The sequence below is a fragment of the Crotalus tigris genome, unplaced genomic scaffold (genome assembly GCF_016545835.1).
Source record: "Crotalus tigris isolate CLP2741 ecotype Arizona unplaced genomic scaffold, ASM1654583v1 scf7180000019267.1258330, whole genome shotgun sequence".
NCBI lineage: Eukaryota > Metazoa > Chordata > Lepidosauria > Squamata > Viperidae > Crotalus > Crotalus tigris.
Genome location: NW_024097462.1, coordinates 364,911 through 382,859, shown reverse-complemented (window position 1 = coordinate 382,859; position 17,949 = coordinate 364,911). Strand labels below are relative to the sequence as shown.

The following is a 17,949-nucleotide window of genomic DNA, read 5'->3' as shown; positions in this document are numbered from 1 at the left end:
ACCTGCTGATCATATAATTAGAGGACAGATCCAAACTTAGTTGGCAGTGGGTCTGCAAAGCACAGTCTTTTCTTTCCTACTGGAGCTTGGAACCTGACAACCGATATCCCAGCTACGATTTTAAGAATCCCATCCTAAACTGATCGAAAGCCCCGGGAGCTCTCATTCTGATCAAGCCCCGGCTTGGGATAGCGGCGACGGAGGTCTGAGTTTTCCTTCGCCAGTCCTCCTCGGCCTGCAGCGTCCAATTCCTCCCAAGTACCGAGAACCAGCCCAACAGGCACTCCCAACAGTCCCGGGTCTCACCAGGTCCGCCAGAACGAGGCGAGGAGGCCGCGGACACGCAGCAGTGTCCATCATCCTCCAGGTCTCCGCGGTCCGTGCCCGAGTAAAGCCGGTGACGCTCAGCAGCCCCTGGCAGCGGAGGCGGCAACAAGGGCTCTTTTTCCGGGCTGGTTCCCTGCTCCATGAATCACAACGGAGTCAGCGTACTAGGCAGAAACAGCGCCTGCAGCTGCTCATCTAAGAAAGGCGGCCTCGCCGCTGAGCTTCCGCTCCCGCTTGTGATAAGCAGAAAAGGGCACGGCTCCGCCCGCTACACGTGATGGGGGCGGGAGGAGGGGAAATAGAGCTTTTGAAGCGCTCTTCTGCTTGTGCGACCTCGAGTTGCGGTTTGAGGTTGGTGATCGTCGGTGGCGTGGTTGACTGTTCGCTAGGAACCATCTCGCCGTCTCTCACTTCCCCTTCCCCAGCCTCAAAAAGGGTTGGAGGCCGAGAAATCCTTCCCGATGCAACAAGAGAATTAAACGGACTTTTTAAAAATGAAGCTTGTCTCTTCCCCGGAGCGCTCTGTTCATGGTCGGGTGGTCCGAACGCGACGCAGATTTACTTAAGCCAGGGTGTAGAGCTGGCAGTTAGGGGTAGGTAGGAGGGCTACCTGAGTCCTGGTTCTCGCTCCTTGCCTTGAATTCTGTTCTGTATTCTCTTCAGAATACAGAAAAGGACGGAACAAGAGTGTTTTATTTTAATTATTGATATAAAGCAGTAGAATTGGTGAACGTGCAATTGAGAGAACATAGAATAACATAGAGTTGGAAGGAACCTCGGACGTCTTCTAGTCCAACAACTTGAACGGGAGACCTATACCATTTCGGACAAATGGCTGTCCAGGCTCTTCTTAAGAGCCTCCAGTGATGGAACACCCACAACTTCTGACGGCACACCCTTCCACTGGTTAATTGTTCTCCCTTGGGAAATTTCTTAGTTTTAGGTTGCTCTTTTCCCTAATAATAATAATAATAACAACAATAACAACAATAATAATAAAGTTGGGAGGGACCTTGGAGGTCATCTAGTTCAACCCTCTGCTCTGGTAGGAAACCCAATACCATTTTGGACAAATGGCTGTCCAGTCTCTTCTTAAAATCTTCCAGTGTTGGAGCATTCACTGCTTCTGGAGGCAGGTTGTTCCACTGGTTAATTGTTCTGTCAGGAAATTTCTCCTTAGTTCTAGGTTGCTTCCCTCCTTGATTAGTTTCCATCCGTTGCTTCTTGTCCTGCCTTCAGGCGCTTTAGAGAATAGCTTGACTACCTCTTCTCTGTGGCAGCCCCTGAGATATTGGAACACTGCTATCATGTACCCCCTCGTCCTTCTTTGTTAAACTAGACATACCCAATTCCAGCAACCATTCCTTATATGCTTTAGCCTCTAATCCCCTAATCATCTTTGTTGCTCTTCTCTGTACTCTTTCTAGAGTCTCCACATCTTTTTTACATCACAGTGACCAAAACTGGATGCAGTATTCCAAGTGTGGCCTTACCAAGGCATTGTAAAATGGTATTAACATTTCACATGATCTTGATTCTGTTCCATCCATTGTTTCTTATCTTGTCTTCTGGTGCTTTGAAAAATAGGTTGACCCCCTCTTCTTTGAGGCAGCCCCTCAGTTATTGAAGCACCTGCTATCATCTTGTCCTTCTTTTCATTAGACTAGAGCCAGGGGTAGGCAACTCTGGCTTTTATGACTTGTGGACTTCAACTTCCAGAATTCCTCAGTCAGCCTTGCTGACTCAGGAATTCTGGGAGTTGAAGTCCACAAGTTATAAAAGAGCCAACGTTGCCTACCCCTGGACTAGACATACCCAATTCCTGCAACCGTTCTTCATATGCTTATGTTCCCCTAATCGTCTTTGTCGCCCTTCTTTGCACTCTTTCCAGAATCTCAATTCTGATTATTTCTTAGTCACACAGGGCAATTTTTCAATATTTCTTTTTTAAATCTGATTTGCACAGTGAATTCTATTAGAAATGCATGGGTTGCATAGACTGAATGGTTCATTTTTCCCCCAAGCACTCATCGTCACAACATGGAAAAATATGGATAAATATTGTCACAATATGGATAAACATATCAGATCTGGATTAAGGAAGAACAATGAATAATAATATAGATGTGATCGCTTTTGTAGCAGATATGTTCTCTACATTTAAATCCTTCTTTAGCCTTTACTCTCCAGATTTTTTAGATTGCAACTGCCAAAATTTCTACGCAATTCTATCACACCAAATTGAAGTAAAACCAAGGTTATCAAAACATGTTTAATTGTTTAAGATGAGTATGAGTCCTTCAATATTCAGCAAGAAACAGTAGGATTTCTACTTCTGCTCAGGCAGTTTATAATAGCAAGGATTGTTAAAGGATGTAAGGATTGTTAAAGATCAGTACATGATAACAGAGATTATGTGAATCTTTCAGAGAAGTCTGCCGGATTAGTCTTTCATAGCAAAACCAGCAAAGAATGCTAAAAGCTAAGACATTTATGTGTGTCTTGATTTGGTCATCCTTATACTGTACATGTGTAAGCTTAAGACAAATCTTTTGGTAAACAGCTGGGTGCTGCTTTATCTGAGAGAACTGAGAGGCTATAGGTATCTTGACAGATAAGAAGGATAAAGTGTTCTCTAGTACCAAGTAATGACAAACAATTAATCCAACATGCAGAAATCAATGTTCTCTCTTTATCTTGAAGTCACAAAGTAAAAAAACAATCATGCCTGTATTAAAGAGAATAATTGTGCGAGTATACACAAACATGGGCATAGGCTGTAACTACATGGCATCTTAAACCGCAAACTACATTTTAGTCTCGTATTATGTAGACCCACCCAATGTGATCAGTTTATGATTTGACCTATTATACAAAACTAGAAAACTGGGTTGAGTAAACCACGATTCACCATGACTAATCATATTATGCAAACATTATAGACTCAGGGTGGTTCTTCCTGGAAGACTCTTAGACTTGCCCGCCAAAAGAGATTCTGCAACTCTTTAGTCTTCTATTCCTTAATGTAAGAAATACTATGGAAAATCCAAAATGGAGATACCATCATGCTTTTTATCATGGATAAATGAGGCAAAATTATTACATAATACAAGACTAAATCTGGAAGCATCAATGAAGATTCTCAAATCCATTCGGGAACCCCAGTATCATGAGAAGCAAAGTGGTCTTTGTTACTTTTCTTTTTTTTCCAAGTGCTCTACTGACAAATCCCACTTCAAACATTGCTTTTCACTCCAAAGCCAATGTTCTTAAGCAAACAAAGGAACTGGTTGAAGCAAGATCAGGTTTTAATTGCTCAGTATTCAAAACTAAGTAAAATCAAAGGTAACCAAGTAAATATTCTTTGAAAATAACTAGAATCAAGGTAAGAGCTGAATATATTAGGTCTGTCTACATAACTATTCAATGATTTAGCATATTGATTTAGGCAAACCTCACATTTTATGATTTCTATCCAAAATTCTGAAGGTCTTTTGCAACATGTCATATGCTCATAGTTTGCATCATAAAAATCAGCAGACCTGAGAATAGTTAAAATTATCTTGTGCTTAGGCTGCAATCTTCTATTTACCTACTAAGAAATAAGAACAATGAACACAGTGGCTCTATTTATATAGACATACAGAGAATTGGGTTTACCAGCTATTTTTGGACAATTATTAATATATACCAATTTACTTAAATGTAGTAGAAACAAAATATCAATTACAGCTGATATTTTTAAATTTTTCCAAATAGTTTATTTCTTAATTTGTACAATTGTGATACTGTTCACGTTCTGGAAAGTCAAAGCATTGCACAACATTTCAGTCATGGTCCCATAGTTTTTTGTCAATGGACAGACTTGGAATTTTGAGAGAATGTCATGAGCATTCTCAAAATGGATGCTGTGATTACTGAACCTAGCCAGTTACCTAAAGAAACATTGTAGATGATGTGATCAATCATAATCAGTACATGTCAAAGCTTTGATAAATAGCATGAAGATGTATTCCATCAGAGATCACCACATGAGTAAAAGCCACCTCTACCAGCATAGGATCACACCATTGTAGAATTAAATCATTATTTTACAAGTGAAGTCAAATCAACAAAGCTTATAAGAGAAACACCTTCACCCCAAATCTTATGTAGTAGTATATTTTAGGTCAGCTTTAGTTATACATATAGAAATTTATGAATGTCTATAACCAATACATAAAGAAAACATGAGACAATTTCTATATGATAATATATGAATAAAAAAAATCAAACATCTCTTATAAACAACCCAGTTTTTCAACAATTAATTAGAACCAGGTTTTTGTTGTTTTTAATCTGTTTAGTTTTAAAAGTTGTTATGGTTTTTGTTTGTAGTTTTGATCTCATCAGATCAGCAATACCATACCTGCACTTTGAAACACAAAAGAAATTTTAAATTTTTATACGTTTCATTTGTATTTTACATGTTTGTTTCAATAGTATATATTATTATAATTACACCTATTCTTTTTAACGATCTAAGCTGTTTTAGGAATGAGTGGCAGGACCAATCATATAAATATTTTAAATAATAATTTGATGTTATTGGCTTTGCAACATAATAGTGTCAGCAACATAAAGCATGGCCATAGTACCCCCAAGTTGTTGGTTTTCATGGCTAAGTCAGGCAGTGGGAGTTAACACCAAAAGACAGATCAGCAAGTATGTGTATTAGCTTATTAGATGCTCTCCTGGTAGATAGAGAAGTCTCTGGGGACCAAACTAAGCCATCTGATGGTTCACTAAAAATTAATCAGAGATTACAAATGTTGTGGTACTGATATCTTACCTCAACTTAACGCAGTAGCAGATGGCAACCTCCCAGAATTATATTTTAAAAAATTATCCACCAATCCTGAAAACTTAATTATTAGATATTACATAGCACGTAACAGCCAGTGCTAAAAGCAGAACCCAGAAATTCCTGATTAGATCACTCTGATGTTAACAGGATTGTGTTTTCATTTAAAGGTGTGCTTTCTTACTGAGATTAGCCAGGCCCCTAATCTGCTGTCCAAATCAGAATTGTTAACCTTATGTAAATAACAGATGAAAAATAGAAGAGCCAGTTATATTCACTAAAAAATAAATTTACTGCAAAATAAAGTGGCAGGGAGCCATTTTCATATTGACCAGGGCTAATAATAATAATAGTAATAATAATAATAATAAAGTTGGAAGGGACCTTGGAGGTCATCTAGTCCAACCCCTTGCTCAGGCAGGAAACCCTATACCATTTCAGACAAATGGCTATCCAGTCTCTTCTTAAAAACTTCCAGTGTTGGAGCATTCATCGTTCATTAGAACAAATATTTTTTTCACACAAAAAGTTGAACTGCTATGACTGGTGTCGATCAAATTAATGATTCCAATTTATTCTAACATCTAAAACTTTCAACACACCAAATAATCATGTTCTTAAAATTGCCACCATAGAACCAGAGCAATGGAATTGACGTACATAATTTAGCCGTCAATCCAATGCATGCTTTTCAAGTAGAATATCTCAGTGGGACCTACTTTTGAGTATGTAACCAACTAGATTTTCGGCAGTTGACCATGGTTGATTAACTCTAGTGTGTTGTCTCTATAATTATTTGTATTTATCTATTAAAACATTGGTTTATGCTCATTAATCTAGGAACACATACTAATGAACGTTGTGGGACGGCTAATGACAATATTATCTAACCAACTAGCTTACAAGGCTGTTCATGTATTGAGTTTATCTGCCTGTGTGGACAAGATTGGATTTTTCCCTTTCTTTGCCATTTCCAAGATTTGCTCTTAACTATTAAACAACTTGAGGAATACAAGAATCCCTATGTGACACATGCTATATAACCAAAGTTCAACTTTGCTGGATTATATATTTTAGAAAATTTGTGACAAGAAAACAGCTTATCTTCAGATTTTAATGAATATAGTTTCTAAAATCACAGTTTGAAACAAATACATTAAGATTACTCAAAAAGTTCTGGATTAACATCTTTGATTTTAAAATTGTAACAATTGTGTCATTTGTATTGATTGCTTAAAGAAGACAAACACCATTAATATTTAAATAATTTTCATTCTTTGATCATTATTATTCAACTTTACAAAATCACCCATTCCAAGCAGAAAGACAGAGAGATCAAATTCAATTTTTGAGCTGAAGTTTCTAGTCCATCACTTTCTTAGCTTCTAGTTTAGAAACCTGTAAATTAGAAAGCACAGATTTTCCTTTTGATTAAAACGCTATGTTACATGCACATTTTTATCAGAATCCCACCACTCCAGCTATGTTTTCTAAGCAAAAGTAGATTGTGATGAACTAATTTCAACAAGTGCTAAACCATCTCTATTCCAAATTGCACCTTTCCTAATATGCTTTGACAAGCAACAGAACTATTGGGAATGCTTTAAAACATATTTGTGTATTATATATAATTAGGTCGTAACAAAAAATAAGAAAGAAACTTTTAACAATTGGTATTCATCAAAAGTCATGGTAAAACTGAGCTTTCAACCAAAAAACATATGCATCATTAAATAATTATCACAATATATCAAAATAATTAATAAGTGGATTCAGACTTAATAGCAGGCCATTGTGTGATACAACATATAGAAACGCAGTGTTTCTGTAGTTCATCCCTTGTGAGAAATACAGGTAGTCCTTGATTAACAGCGACAAATGGGACTTCCACTACTAAGCAATGCAATTGTAAAAGCATGTTCTCACGTGACCATACCACTTAGCAACGAAAATCCAGCACTTCTGATTACCATCATAAAGTGAATCATGAGTTGTTAAGTGCAACATAATATGGTCACCATTTCTGACCTCATGCTGGCTTCCCCATTGATTTTGCTTGTCGGAAGCTGGCAAAGAAGGTTGCAAATAATAATCATGTCACTGTGGGATGCTGTGGTATTATAACTGGAAGCCAGGAACTAATCACCCAGATCACAATCATATGACTATAGGATGATGCAACCAATATAAATATAATGTAAGCTCTACATTGTAAGTACTACCATTTGTTCTGTGCTGTTGTAAGTTTAAATGGTCCCTGAACCATTAATCGGTTGTTAATCAGCACTTTTAATCCACTCGCACCATTATTTTCCTATGATAATGTCACACATAATTTGGACATGTTGAAAGAAGCGTACAGGCAACAGAGTCTAATTAAAAATAAACAAATGTTTACAGCAGAACCACTGGACCTGACCCCAACCTGATTCCCCTGTGACTTTACAATACATGCAACAGACTGACAAAAAGGCAACCTGCTACTTCCTTATAAGTATAAGGATGTCTAAGTGTTTCCACAGTACTAAAACACAGGTAGTCCTTGATTTACGGCCACAATGGAGCCCAAAATTTCTGCTGCTAAGTGAGACAGTTGTTAAGCGAGTTTTGCCCATTTTACGACTTTTCTTGCCACAGCTGTTAAGTGAATTTCTGCAGCTGTTAAGTCAGTTAACACGGTTGTTAAGTGAATCTGGCTCTGACTTTGCTTCTCAGAGGGTCACAAAAGGTGACCGCGTGACTCTGGGACACTGCAACTATGAATCAGTTGCCAAGCGTCTGAATTTTGATCACGTGTCCATGGGGATGCTGCAACCATCGTTAAATGTGAAAAACAGTCATAAATCACTTTTTTCAGTGCCGTTGTAAGTTTGAACAGTCGTTAAATGAACGGTTGTTAAGTCAAGGTCTACCTGTTAATAGCCTCAGCTACTCATAGGATAGAATAATAGGACACCATTTCCAGAGCACAAGGATAACCCGATTCAGGTCCAATACGGGAGCAACCACTATTGTCACTGCTGCAACAATGTTTCTTTCTCTTGACCAGTTCTTACACACTTGGAAACGTATTAGCCCATATGCAGTACATCTTTAAAAAAAAATCATTCAGGTGTTCTTTATTCAGAGTTCCTGCCATGTGAGCACTCCAGATAATCCATGATTCTACCCTTGCAGCCATCACTCAAATTATGTCTGCTTCCTACAGAGAGTAGCCTGATAACTGTATGTGCAAGAAGGAAAATCTTTGCATGTGCAGCTAGAGGCACAATGACTTTCATGTTCGGCACCTCTTGTTTAGTCTAGAAGCGGTTCAGTAAGCAATTCTATAAATCTCGTTAAGTTAGGGCGATCAATTATTTCTTTTCCCAAAAAAGCAGTGGGGAGGATGGGGCCTCTTAGGATAGCAACAAATAGATCTACAACTGTGTAAGTCCTAGCTGGGAAGTAGTGGCTCACAGCCGTAGTAATGCTAGAAGTAAAAGTAGATGCTGTTACGTGACTATGTTAGCTGTGGTTAAGGTGACATTAAAAGCCATGAGATAAAGAAGACAGGCATCAGTAAAAGATTAGGAAGAATAAGGTCTTTGCCAAGTACAGGAGAACAAGCATCTGAGTTTGAGTACATGCAGATCAGAATTACTAGTTTAGTCCCTCCTTCTCAAACAAGAAAAATCTCACTTGCCACTCTGCTGAAGATATCATGCTAGCATGGGTACTTTTTTATACAACCCAGCCCAGTGGGGGGATTCAGCCAGTTCGCACCGCTTCGGCATAACCGATAGTTAATTTTTTGTTGCCCAGGCCCAGAATGGACTTCCGGAAGCAGCATCCACATAGAGAACCGGTTGTTCACATATTTCAATCCCACCACTGACCCAGTCTCCACACCCAATGGGCAAGTATTAATAATGCTGCACAGTATTAGTATCTGGCAAAGACGAATAACATAGAAAAAACCTGATAATCAGATACTTCAGCCTAGATTAATCTTGCCTATATAGTATGAACACAGAAAGATTTTTTTAAAAAATAATGCTGTACTAGCGGCAAATGAAGACCTTATGGAAATCAGTAAGATTTTTTTTAACCTTCCCCATGAATCAAAACTATAGAGAAAATGATGGAAAAATTATGCAAGATCTTCTTTACAGGTATTAAAATGACAGGGGTCACATAGCATATTTTAATCTTGATTTCCCAGGAAGTCAGATACAATTGCAGTACTGTCTGGCATTTCAGAGGTGGGAATTAGCATTTACTGCATATATAAACAGATTATTGATACCATGGTATAACCATGGCATAATATTTTGGTAGGGAGTATGTACAATTTGGCAAAACAATATTTATTAACATTATGTCATTACTGTAAATGAAAACGACAAACAAGCCACAATGATTAGAGATGCTTGATTTTTCCACATCCGATGCCTCCAGTGTTAAAATAAAATCATATCCATGGTTGCCATCATCTTCAAAGCTAGGTGGTGATGCAAACAGGACTTCAGCTCTACCCTTTCATTTGAGGCAAATAAATCACTTCAAATTTCCCCAGGCATTTGAAAAACAAAGTTTATATATTTTATCTTAGCTGAGATGAACTTTCATTTATTCAAGTGTGGGGAAAAAAATACCATAAAAGTATAGAAGCAGTAGCCAATGTATGAATGATCACTGTAGAGGATCCGAGGCTTAAGCAGGCACAACTACCATTGCAAATCGTATTCACATTGTTCCAAACCTTACTTTGAAAAAAGTTTATCCTGTTACAATAGCTACAAATATTATGGCTACAAAGAGGACTGTTAAATCCTATACCTGCATACATCTCTAAACACGGATGGCACCAGAACATAAAAACAGATTAATGCTTACCTGTTCATCTATACACCTGAACTGCCAGGACCAAGCAGAATTGTAAAGGAAAGGTCTCAGATCAAAGCGATTGTCATCGGGACTATAGTTGGCAGCATGATAGGATGGAGTAAGGGTAGTCATTTTATGTCGGTTGATTGAATACATTTGAAAGAAATGCTTAACCTTTGATGCCACCTGGTGAACAAAACGCAGCATGTTGCAGACTCAAAAAAAAAACAACAACTAAAAAATCAAAACCCACCACCACCCAGTAGAAACATAACATAGAATTAGTCTATAACTAAGATTCAGAGGTTGCAATCCTACATTTAAGCCTGGCCAATCTTACTGATTTATCAACAGGAGCGCTCAATCTTTAAGCCTGGCCAATCTTACTGCATTTATCAACAGGAGCGTTCAAGTTAAAATGGGGTGCCACCAGAGCTGCAGTAAGGTGAGCTATGCTGGGCAGTTTCCCAAGTCTCACATTGAAACCTGGAATTCTCTTGAATGAAACTGTAGCAATTAAGAGTAGTCTAGAATTGAAGAAGTCATAACCGGGAAGCTATTCAGACATTATCATCAAATCATGATTTGCCAAATTCAAATATATATTTTGATCTTGCCAGTGTATAAGTACACATGGCTTAGTGCTGCTTGTGTAAATGCATTAGGGAAATTTTCTTGTTTACCTCTCTTGGAGAACATATCGCTTTCCACATTGTGACCACTTTACAGAACATGGTATAAGGTCCAGCCTTAGCTATCTTCCTTAGTTTACCATAGACTGAGAGTTCAGCATACGTCATACCCATGTCTACCTGACATTTCATATACAGCACAAAAAGAAAAGAAAAGAAAGAAACCAAATGAATATAAGAATCATACATTCTTCCAAGAGCCAGCCAACACTGAATCGGAACTATAGTTAATTCAGATTTCTCTGAACTTGGGGAAAAATAATACTTAACTTAAAATACAATACACCAGTTATATCACTTCATTATATTAAATCCCATAACTCTGTCCTACTGTCATTAATTATAATTCAGAAGCAGTTTTGGAGTGATCTGGAGACTGCAGATTTCCAACTACTATCAGTAAAATTTCTTATTTTTTGTGAAACAGGGCATTACTAATAAGTACCTGGCTAATTAGGAATGGTGAAGCTCTGATAAACCTGTGACAATCTGGATTCTAAATTCTTCAAGACCCTTTATATGCCCATTGTAACTTATACAGATAGTCCTCGACTTATAGCAGTTCTTTTAGTGACTGTTCGAAATTACAACGGCACTGAAAAAAGTGACTTTTGACCGTTTTTCATATGACCATTGAGCATCCCCATGGTCAAGTGATAAAATTCAGATGCTTTGCCACTGAATCATAGTTATGATAGCTGCATGCCCCGGGGTCATGTGATTCCCCTTTTACAATGTTCTGACAAGCTAAGTCAATGGGGAAGCCAGATTCACTTAACAACTATGGCAAGAAAGTTCGTAGAATGAGGCAAAACTCACTTAACAAATGTCTCACTTAACAACAGAAATTTTGGGGCTCCATCAAGTCGTAAGTCGAGGACTACATGTATCATTACAAAAGACATGCAAGTCTGCAGCTGAAATATCTTAACAGGAAAAAAAAATACAGTTGGCTAATGTATACTGAGTTCCATATGATCACAAAAGTCAGACTTTCTTGAATTTTGATGAAGATTAAAAGACTGCATGTACAAGCTACAAATTAAAAGTACGGGCTTACAAGATGGTAGTAGTCACTGCACTTTTACCTCATCCATTTGAGTAACATTTCCATTCTGCAGTGGCTCCAACTCTGCTGTTGGGGGTGCTGATATAATACTGTGTATAGGTAAAATGAAATGAATAAAATTAATCTATAGTAATCTATAGTAATAGATTACTATTACCATGAACATGTTCCATCTGGACCAAAAGCATCTTTTGTCTGCATCAGGCTACATTTCTATTCAAGTACAAGCACAACATTGCCTGATTACTTACAGTTGAATGCACAAATCTGGGCACTTTGGGTCAAACTTTGTATATTTCACTGAATCCCTAAGTACATAGAAGCTGATCTTTAGCAAGATAAAAGTTTGAGGACTCTGAATACCATTCTAAAATCTTTATCCTTCTTACTTGAAAATACTTCATGGTGGATTGGAAGGCAATATTCTGGACTGTTGTTTTGCTGAAATATCCAACTTATTTTCAGATTCATTTTTTTTTTTTTTTTGTCCTCCACTAGTTGTGGAACATTGCCCCAAACTTGCCAGATATATCAAGAAAATTCACAAATCCCTTGCAAAGACTAAAAAAGTTTAGCTAATATTCAGCATTTGTCCACTGCACATGACTCCTTATACAATAATTTTAATGGGAGACTTTTCTCTGACTTCATCACGAAATGTTAAGGTATGCAAAAGAAAACACTAATAAGCCTGAATTATTTTGAGCAAAATACTATGAATTGATATTTCATGAACTGAAACTATTCAGACATAATTATAGAATATATTTTTAGAGGAAAAAAACGTGTAATGTTTCAAGAAAAGATCATCTTTCCAAACATGGTGCCTGGGGGTGGTTCTGTGATAATTTGGAGTTGTATGTAAATAGTGGCATTAGAAAAATTGTGTGAGTAGTAGGAAGAATTGAAGGACTTAGAGGCGGCGGCAGGCAGCGTGCTCCAGGGGCAAAAAGGAGCGAGGCCCCTTTAAGGAAAAGGTGGAAGAGACAGGATCAGAAAAAGAAAAGGAGGCAGGAATACAAGCTAATTTGAGGGCTAATCCCTATGGAGCTCCGTTTCCATCTGTCCTGATTCCCTAGAGACTAAAATAGACAATCTGAAACTTGAGCTGGCCATGAAAAAGGAGTCTATATCGGAGATCGTGACCCTCTGAGATCTGTATGTAACGAAATTTCATTTTGATGTATGCCGATTGGTGTACATTCAAAGTGACAATAAAGTAGTTGTTATTATTATTAAGAATGGATTTTGTTAAATATTAACATATCCCAGAAGCTCATATCCCAGTCAGTAAAGAATATGAAGCTGAGAAGAGGCTAGATATTTCAGCAAGACAATTATCTGAAATGTTCCTCCAGATTAACTTGTATTGTTATGTTATAGGCAAGTAAGAAAATGGCCTGCATAGCTGTATCAGGAAATAAACAACCTGACTAGGGGGGCAAGACTATTACATACAACCGCTTTGTATTAATAAAATACATGTTAAGAAAGTATGAAAAATCTTTCTTATTAGCCAGCAAAACTGTACTTGATATAATCATACTTTAAAGTAACTATTATTCATTGATGTTCAGAATTTAGTTGCAATTTGATCAAGTCCCAGTTAAAATCAAATTTTGAAGCATTCAGTAATCCTAGGAAAACCAAAGGGGGAAAAAAGCACCAAGATTCCAGATCATTCTATACTGGAACAGACTGGAATAAGTTTCATTAGTTCTCTACTTACCTTTTAAGGGATGTTAGCTGAAAATTCTCAATGCAATATTGCATAAAGCATTTCAAATCTGTTTTGCTAATTCCACCAATAGGGTTGATATCACCACTGGAACAGTCATATTTTGTGAAATATCCTCGAAGGCTAAGAAGAAAATATTTATTTATTTACTTCCTATAGGTCTAAAGCTAATGACAAATATATTAAGACAATATTGAAGACTCCCAAAAGCTGTGCAATTATAATTACATAAATTTCTCCACTAATTCTGAGGAAAAAGTCTGTAGACTGAGAAAGGAAGACCTGATATAATGCTTCTATTAATTCAGAACAAATGTTAGGCTGTTCTCTATCCTTCCATTACAGCTTTTTCCAATTGGGTGTGTATGAATGAATCGGAGGGAGGGAAGGAGATGTGCAAACTGCTACATGCACTTCAAAGGTCACTCAGAAATATATCCAGTAAATACAAAAAATCCACAGTAAGCTTTTTAATGGTGAAATTATAATTTATGTAATGTTATTATTTTTCAGACAGCTTTTTAGTATAGTTTATGTAGTACTGAGAAAAGACTTCCGGTGTTAATATGTCCAGTTATCTTCCTATAACCTCTATATGGTGAGTGTTTCCTTTCTCTTTTAAATTTACATAGAAGGAATATCTAACAGTTAGTTACTTTACAGAAAACATGAGAAGAATCTCACCATTTTCAGAGTGACCCAAGTCACATATTAGAGCTAGCACATATTAGAGCTAGCACTGGGCAATAAGACTGGATTTGTTCTAGGAATGGTTCGTAATCACTGGTAAAGACACATTTAATCCACTTCTTGACATAATTTATCTATAATTTTGAATCAGATATATTAATTCTACCTTGAAAACCATAGGTATGTAATGTGTACACACAAAGTTGTGAAGTTAGAATTAGGTTCCATACAAACTGAAATATTTGTAATAATTTGTAAGTATATGTAAAGGTGTAGGTTTATACATAAGTTGTATATAGCATGTCTAAATGTGTGTTATGTATGTGTACACTTTGAGAGCAAGCAATTAAATTTCATTTTTAATGTGTGCCAATGTGCCTAGAGTAAAAAAAATGACAATAAAGGTTATCTTATCTATCTTATTTAAGCAAGTTAACACAACTGGAACAAAAAAGAAAACAACCAGACGCCTCCAAAAATGCACATACTCAGTGCTAGAGTATATAGCATCTAAGGAGCTTCTGCAATGTTCTTTGGAAAAACTAAACTGCTCAAACATTATGCAGAGAAATATTTCAGAACGCTAGACAGCTTTTGCTTTTGAAACCGTATCACTTGATATGCAAAACCAAACAGATCGATGTTTTTATTGTTACCATCAATTAAAGAGATTTAATAAATCAACACCTTTCATCCACATTAGCTGTTCCAAGCACTAACAATCCACCAGATAGTCCACGAGCCCACAGACACAGCTGGGCAAACAGATAGCCAATTACCATTCTTATTCTGGCCTAGAAGTTAAACATAGAAATTAGAAATTACTAAAGCTGGAATTTTCAAATGGTACACAAAGCACAGTAGGCATTATAGATAAAGGAGGAAGAGAGAGATCAAGACTATGATCAAGATAAGAGAGAACTGGGGAATTATGATAGTAGGGTAGAGAAGAAGAGTAAAACTGTTATTAGAGGGAAAGTATTTAACATCTCCAGATGAATTATGGATATAAAATCCAAAGTGCTTTCATCTTTCATATCTGTCCCAGGGAGGAAAAATCCTTTTCAAACCTTTGAATGAATACTGTCTTCATTTTTGTCCCCTTCTAATTCTAGAAAAATTGTAGAGGTGAGTATAAGGAATTAGGCTAGTTGTATTAAACAAATAAACCAACAATAAAATAGATGGTTAAAGCTGTTAACATTTATTTGAAATGAAACAAAACAAAAATATGAACTACCTGATTTCTCTATATGCATAATTACTGTTACAAAATGTACAGTATGAGATGTGGAAACTTTGACTGAGAATAACTAGCTTACGTCACCAACCAGGTTTCATGCTTAAGGCAAGACTGCAATTGATAGTGTCCTGGTTTCTAGCCTGATGCCTTAATAGATAGCCAGTCAGCTGACATGTGACTAGGATTTTTATTATACTGAGGGGTTCTTGGTGCTCTCTGAGTTGGGTTGTTTTCCTGCAGACATTTCATTACCCATCAATAACATCATCAGTGCTAGTAGGGAGTGGATTTTGCTCTCAGTTTATATTCTAGTGGCTTGCCTTGTCAGTGTTGGTAGGGGTGATCTTAGAGCAGAGGTCACCAACCTTTTGGGCACCAGGGACCGGTTACATGGAGAGAGATTTTTCCCCGGACCGGAGGGGGTGTGGTTTTGTTTGCTGCCTGTATCCTGTGGGTGGGGCTTTCCTTGTTTGTGCAGCCTGATTGCTGGCATGTCGTGGCCCGGTACTGGTCCACAGACCAGAAGTTGGGGACCCCTGTCTTAGAGGTTCTTTGGTTGGGCTGTCTACTGTTGGCTTGTTCGGCAGTTTCATGATTAGGGTATCGTTTACTTGATTGTTGGTCTGATGTTAATTTTGGAGTTCATCTATGCTCATCAGGGATGCTAAGGTCTTTTTGTTCCCCTTTTGCTTGTTGATTGTCTCTTTTGCATAGTTTATAGACATATTGTTTATGTCTATGTGTCTATTGATGGCGGATTTGTCAAAGTGGCAGGCCTCTAGAAATTCCCTAGCATTTTTGAACTTGGCTTCGTCTAGAATGGTCAGTTTCCCAATTGAAACTATGGTTAAGTCTCTCCATATCTTGTAAAATTGTAGAGTTTTTATCAAGTCTTCTGACTGCTAGTTGGTGTTCATGGATGCGTTCTGCCAGTTCTCTGCCTGTTTGTCCTACATCAGTGATGGCGAACCTTTTAGAGACCGAATGCCCCAAAACTGGCTCCGCCCCTGCTCCCCCCTGCTCTGCCCCGCCCGCACTCCACCCCACCCTGCCTGCCCGCAGGGCCACTCACCGCCTCCAGGGCCCACCACAGATCGCCCAGGCAGCCCAGCAGCACCATAGTGGCCAATATCTCTGCCCATGCCCTGCAGCATCAACTGTGCACGTTGGAGCATGAGGGCAGAGTCTTGTCTACACTGCCTGGCTGCCATGTCCTTGGCTGCGCTGCTCCACATGGACCATGTTCAAGGGTGACTCTCCTCCAGGGAGGCTGCTGGTGAGGAGGGGGTCGCAGGCGGAGGCAAGGCTGGGGCAATGGCATGTGTGCCTACAGAGAGGGCTCTGAGTGCCGCCTCTGGCACCCATGCTATAGGTTCACCATCACTGTCCTACATAGTGGTTGTTACAGTGATTACACTGCATGTTGTAGATGATTCCTGTTTTTTCTTCCAGGATTGTTGAGTCTTTCGGTTTGCTTATGATATCTTGAAGGGCTTTAGTTGGCTTGTGTGCTACGCTGATTCCACATGATTATAGTAGTCTGTTAGTGGTTTCTGAGATGTTCTTGATGTATGGCAGTGTTATTCTTTTTAGGATTTGTGTTGTATTGGGTTGAGTGGTCAGGCACTTTTTGATAAATATCCACACAACTTTAACATTAGACAATTAATCAAGTACACAATACTTTAATCATGAAACTGCCAAACAAGCAAACAGTAAACAGCCCAAGCAAAGAACCACCCCCATTAACACTGACAAGACAAGCCACTAGAATATAAACTGAGAGCAAATCCCACTCCGTAATAGCACTGATGATGTTACTGATGGGTAACGAAACGTCTGCAAAAAAACAACTATGCTCTAAGACCACCAAGGACCCCTCATTTCAACCCTGAGCTACAAATATTCTTCTTATTATACTACCTGCAGATTCTGTAGAGCCAGGTTTTCTCTCGTGCTTCCTCCATGTACTTGATATTGAGGTGATCGTCTCATCACAGTACTGAAAATAGCCAAAATGGCTTTTACTGCACCATCTATATTTACGTTGATATGATAGCTGGAGAAAGAACAGCCTTTTTAATTGTATCCAAAATAACAAATAAAACATGCACAACAGATTAATAATGAAAGGATGTAATTCAAAACTCAATAATACTTTCATCATTTCTTTTCTCTTTTTTTTGAGAGAGAAAATATTTTTTTTACTTATTTATTGATTGAATTTATATGCTGTTTATTTCAACCTGCAAAGTGACTTGGGCGGCTTACATTTAAAATCATAAATATAAAAATATTAAAAACATAAGATACAGAAATAAAAATTGACTTTTTGCATAAGCATGAAAAAAATGAACTTGGGCTGACCAGGTGCATCATAAAAAACACTTAAGACATATATATACGAGCATGCCATGTGTAGATTCTATACCTTGACCCTTATAACGGTCATACAAGTGTATGTACGGGCCCCCTTAA

The 17,949-nt window shown here is 37.8% G+C and overlaps 2 protein-coding genes across 4 annotated transcripts in view; both read right to left on the bottom strand.

The window, feature by feature from the left end:
* The window catches only part of TPCN2 (two pore segment channel 2), a 51,330-nt gene extending 50,744 nt beyond the window's left edge, over positions 1-586 (bottom strand). For both annotated transcript variants that reach the window (XM_039361433.1, XM_039361434.1), the window contains exon 1: positions 307-586. In XM_039361433.1, coding sequence (XP_039217367.1) covers positions 307-469 — 163 coding nt within the window. In that variant the 5' untranslated portion in view covers positions 470-586. The remainder of the gene's footprint in view (positions 1-306) is intronic.
* Positions 587-4,063: 3,477 nt separating this feature from the next.
* The window catches only part of NADSYN1 (NAD synthetase 1), a 39,144-nt gene continuing 25,258 nt past the window's right edge, over positions 4,064-17,949 (bottom strand). For both annotated transcript variants that reach the window (XM_039361439.1, XM_039361440.1), the window contains 7 exons: positions 17,395-17,530; positions 14,916-15,022; positions 13,530-13,661; positions 11,820-11,889; positions 10,723-10,851; positions 10,049-10,225; positions 4,064-6,568 (listed from right to left, as the gene is read on the bottom strand). In XM_039361439.1, the coding sequence (XP_039217373.1) occupies positions 6,533-6,568; positions 10,049-10,225; positions 10,723-10,851; positions 11,820-11,889; positions 13,530-13,661; positions 14,916-15,022; positions 17,395-17,530 (787 nt within the window). In that variant the 3' untranslated portion in view covers positions 4,064-6,532. The remainder of the gene's footprint in view (positions 6,569-10,048; positions 10,226-10,722; positions 10,852-11,819; positions 11,890-13,529; positions 13,662-14,915; positions 15,023-17,394; positions 17,531-17,949) is intronic.